At 43.9% G+C, this 3,107-nt stretch overlaps 1 protein-coding gene across 1 annotated transcript; it reads left to right on the top strand.

The window, feature by feature from the left end:
* The first annotated feature begins 1,745 nt into the window (after nt 1-1,745).
* Nucleotides 1,746-2,799, top strand: LOC100483896 (olfactory receptor 6S1). Its single transcript, XM_002929518.2, has one exon. It carries the CDS (start codon nt 1,746-1,748, stop codon nt 2,736-2,738), a length of 993 nt encoding a protein of 330 aa, XP_002929564.2. The 3' UTR covers nt 2,739-2,799.
* Nucleotides 2,800-3,107: the final 308 nt, after the last annotated feature.

The raw sequence follows: 3,107 nt of genomic DNA, 5'->3' as shown, positions 1-3,107 counted from the left end.
CCCCACTGAACCTCACGTACGTTCCGTAACCTCATCAGTGGCAACGTCTCCTTTATTTCTGAATCACAAAGTATAGCTAGCACTGATATATAATCAATACAGAAGAGGAGTTGAATGATTTTACTGACAGTGAGTCAATTCCTGTAGAAGCTGGAGGAAGATGAGGCTCTGAATGGAATCCCTAGGGAGAAAGACCACAGAAGTCCTTTATGCTACACAAAAGTACAAAAAAGTTCCTACTCACGTGGGGACCCGCAGTTGAGACATTGTAAGCAAAGAGGTTACTGCCTGCTGGGAGCAAAGACTTCTGGAGTGTGCCAGAGAACAATAGGGCTGAGAACCAAGGCCTTAAGGTCAATTCTTACGCTTTGCATGGCTGAAGGTGATCAGTATTCTAATAACTGAGGCTTTTTTTTTAAACCAAGTTTCAGAATATCATCGATTTGATTCTTATAACTGGTGGTGGACTTTAAAACTGGAAGGATTTGAATCAAATATTAAAGACTTCATTTCTGATTTTGTCCATGAATTCCTGATTCTGTCTCTGGCAAGTCATCTAGTAGAACCCAGGTTTGTGAAAGGGTGTTGGATTGGTATCATGGAGTGAAAGAGCGTAAGAAACCCACCCTAGGAGCACCTGGGTGGCTCAGTTGGTTAAGCGCCTGACTCTTGACTTCGGTCAGGTCATAATCTCAGGGTCATGATCTCAGGGTCTTGAGATCAAGCCCCAAGTCTGGCTCTGTGCTCAGCGGGGAGTCTGCTTCTCTCCCTCTCCCTCTGCCCCTCCTCCTGTCCAGGTGTGCACTCATTCTCTAAATAAATAAATAAATCTTAAAAAAAAAAAGGAAACTCATCCTAATATTCCCCAGAATATTTAGCTTAATGTTGACATTAAATATATAGATGTGGATACCTGATCGAATGATTCAGTGTAGTTTAGCCCTATTCTCTTTTTTAAACATACCATAACTTGCTTTAGATAGGCAAGCATTTTATGACAAGCTGAGTTCAGTTAGACCCATAAGTTCTGGGGGAAATTCTCCATGAAAAAGGTCATTTTATATAATAGATGTACTAATGACCTAGATTGCTATGATTCATTCCACAGCCAAGCAGTTGAAGGACAAACGAGCTGGATGCGTTGGTCACCTTCCAAGAGCAATGCCAAGCCAAGTCTAGAGTCTGGTGCCCTAACTTATACGGCTTTCTCTACCACATCGTTTTTCAGCTAAGTGCTCGAAAGTCTTTTGAACGCTTTGCACTCTTATTTCACTTGCTTCTTACAGCATTTCACGATTGAGAAGCGCAGGAGTGATTACATAACTTTCCCAAGGCTACTCAGCTAGAAAATGGAGATGATGGAATTCAAAGCTATGCAGCCTACTCAAGTCCTGATCTTGGTGGAATGAGAATCATATTCTTCATGAAATCATTTTTTTGATATTTTTGTCCAACTCAGATGGTCAAAGATCTCATTATTATAAAAATGAGGCATCACCATTTAGGATCTAAGAATGGAGGCTCCTGGCATTTTTACACCTAAGTGTTAGCTACCCTTCCTGGAAAATCTTCTCCAGCTTTAAAAGTAATTAGATGAGGACCTCAGGTTCTTCAGATCTTAACAGGGATTGGAGAAAGTGGGGATATGTGCGTCATATCACAATAAAAGAAGTTTCAGGATTGTTCTGGAGAAGACGTGTCCTCACCGGGATCAGGTTCCTGTTGTCACACAGGTGGGAAAGATAATGGCTCCAGGCGAGAACCAGAGCAGTGGTGTGACCGAGTTCATCTTGGCAGGTTTCCCGAATCTCAATAACACAAAAGCGGAACTGTTTTCTGTCTTCCTTCTTGTCTATCTGCTGACTCTAACAGGCAACGTGTTGATTGTTGGGGTGGTAGGAGCTGATACTCGCCTGCAGACTCCCATGTACTTCTTTCTGGGTAACCTGTCCTGCCTAGAGATCTTGCTCACTTCCGTCATCATTCCCAAGATGCTGAGCAATTTCCTCTCAAGGCAACACACTATTTCCTTTGCTGCGTGTATTACTCAATTCTATTTCTACTTCTTTCTTGGGGCCTCTGAGTTCCTGCTGTTGGCTGTCATGTCTGTGGATCGCTACCTGGCCATCTGTCGCCCTCTGCACTATCCCCTGCTCATGAATGGCACTGTGTGCTCTCGGGTGGCCTTGGCCTGCTGGATGGGGGGACTTTTCCCTGTGCTTGGCCCCACAGTGGCTGTGGCCTTACTTCCTTTCTGTGAACAGGATGGTGTGGTACAGCACTTCTTCTGTGACAGTGGCCCACTGCTCCGCCTGGCATGCACCAACACCAAGAAACTGGAGGAAACTGACTTTGTCCTGGCCTCTCTTGTCATTGTGCCCTCACTGATGATTACTGCTGTGTCCTATGGCCACATAGTTCTGGCTGTCCTGCGCATCCCTTCTGTTTCAGGTCGTCAGAAGGCCTTCTCTACCTGTACCTCCCACTTGATGGTAGTGACCCTCTTCTATGGAAGTGCCATTTTTCTCTATGTGCGACCATCACAGAGTGGCTCTGTGGATACTAACTGGGCAGCGACCGTGGTAACATTTGTGACACCACTGCTGAACCCATTCATCTATGCCTTACGCAATAAGCAAGTCAAGGAAGCTTTGAAGGATACGTTTAGGAAGGTGGGAGCAAGCCTTTTGGGGGATCTTCTACTTGCTAAGAGTTTCAATAGGAAGACAGTGACGTGAAGGGAGTGTTATAACCAGTCTTGAGTCCAAGTCTTCTCCGTTGTCCCTCTCTTTCCTATGGTCATCATGGACATCACCAAATGACCAAATTCTGGACCCACGGAAGAACTCCAAAGTCATCAAGGCTGCCCTTCTCGTTCAAGCAAAATTCCTTGACTCTATCTCATCTATAAATCCATATTATTATTGATACAGCATAATCAATACCATCATTACATCATAAGATCCTCCAATCTGTGACAACTTAACCTAAGGGTCCATGATCACCAGGGAGTCTAAGGATGGGCTTCAGAAAACTTATTGCCTAACTAGAATTTAAATAAAATTTGAAGGTAAAAAAAAAAAGAAAATTTATAAGCCCCATTAGTA

Source organism: Ailuropoda melanoleuca, chromosome 20, assembly GCF_002007445.2.
Source record: "Ailuropoda melanoleuca isolate Jingjing chromosome 20, ASM200744v2, whole genome shotgun sequence".
Lineage (NCBI taxonomy): Eukaryota > Metazoa > Chordata > Mammalia > Carnivora > Ursidae > Ailuropoda > Ailuropoda melanoleuca.
This window is presented reverse-complemented; position numbering and strand designations above follow the sequence as displayed.

What these genes read in the sequence shown, in the direction of transcription:
- LOC100483896 (XM_002929518.2), top strand. Translation starts at nt 1,746, where the DNA reads ATGGCTCCAGGCGAGAACCAGAGCAGTGGTGTGACCGAGTTCATCTTG.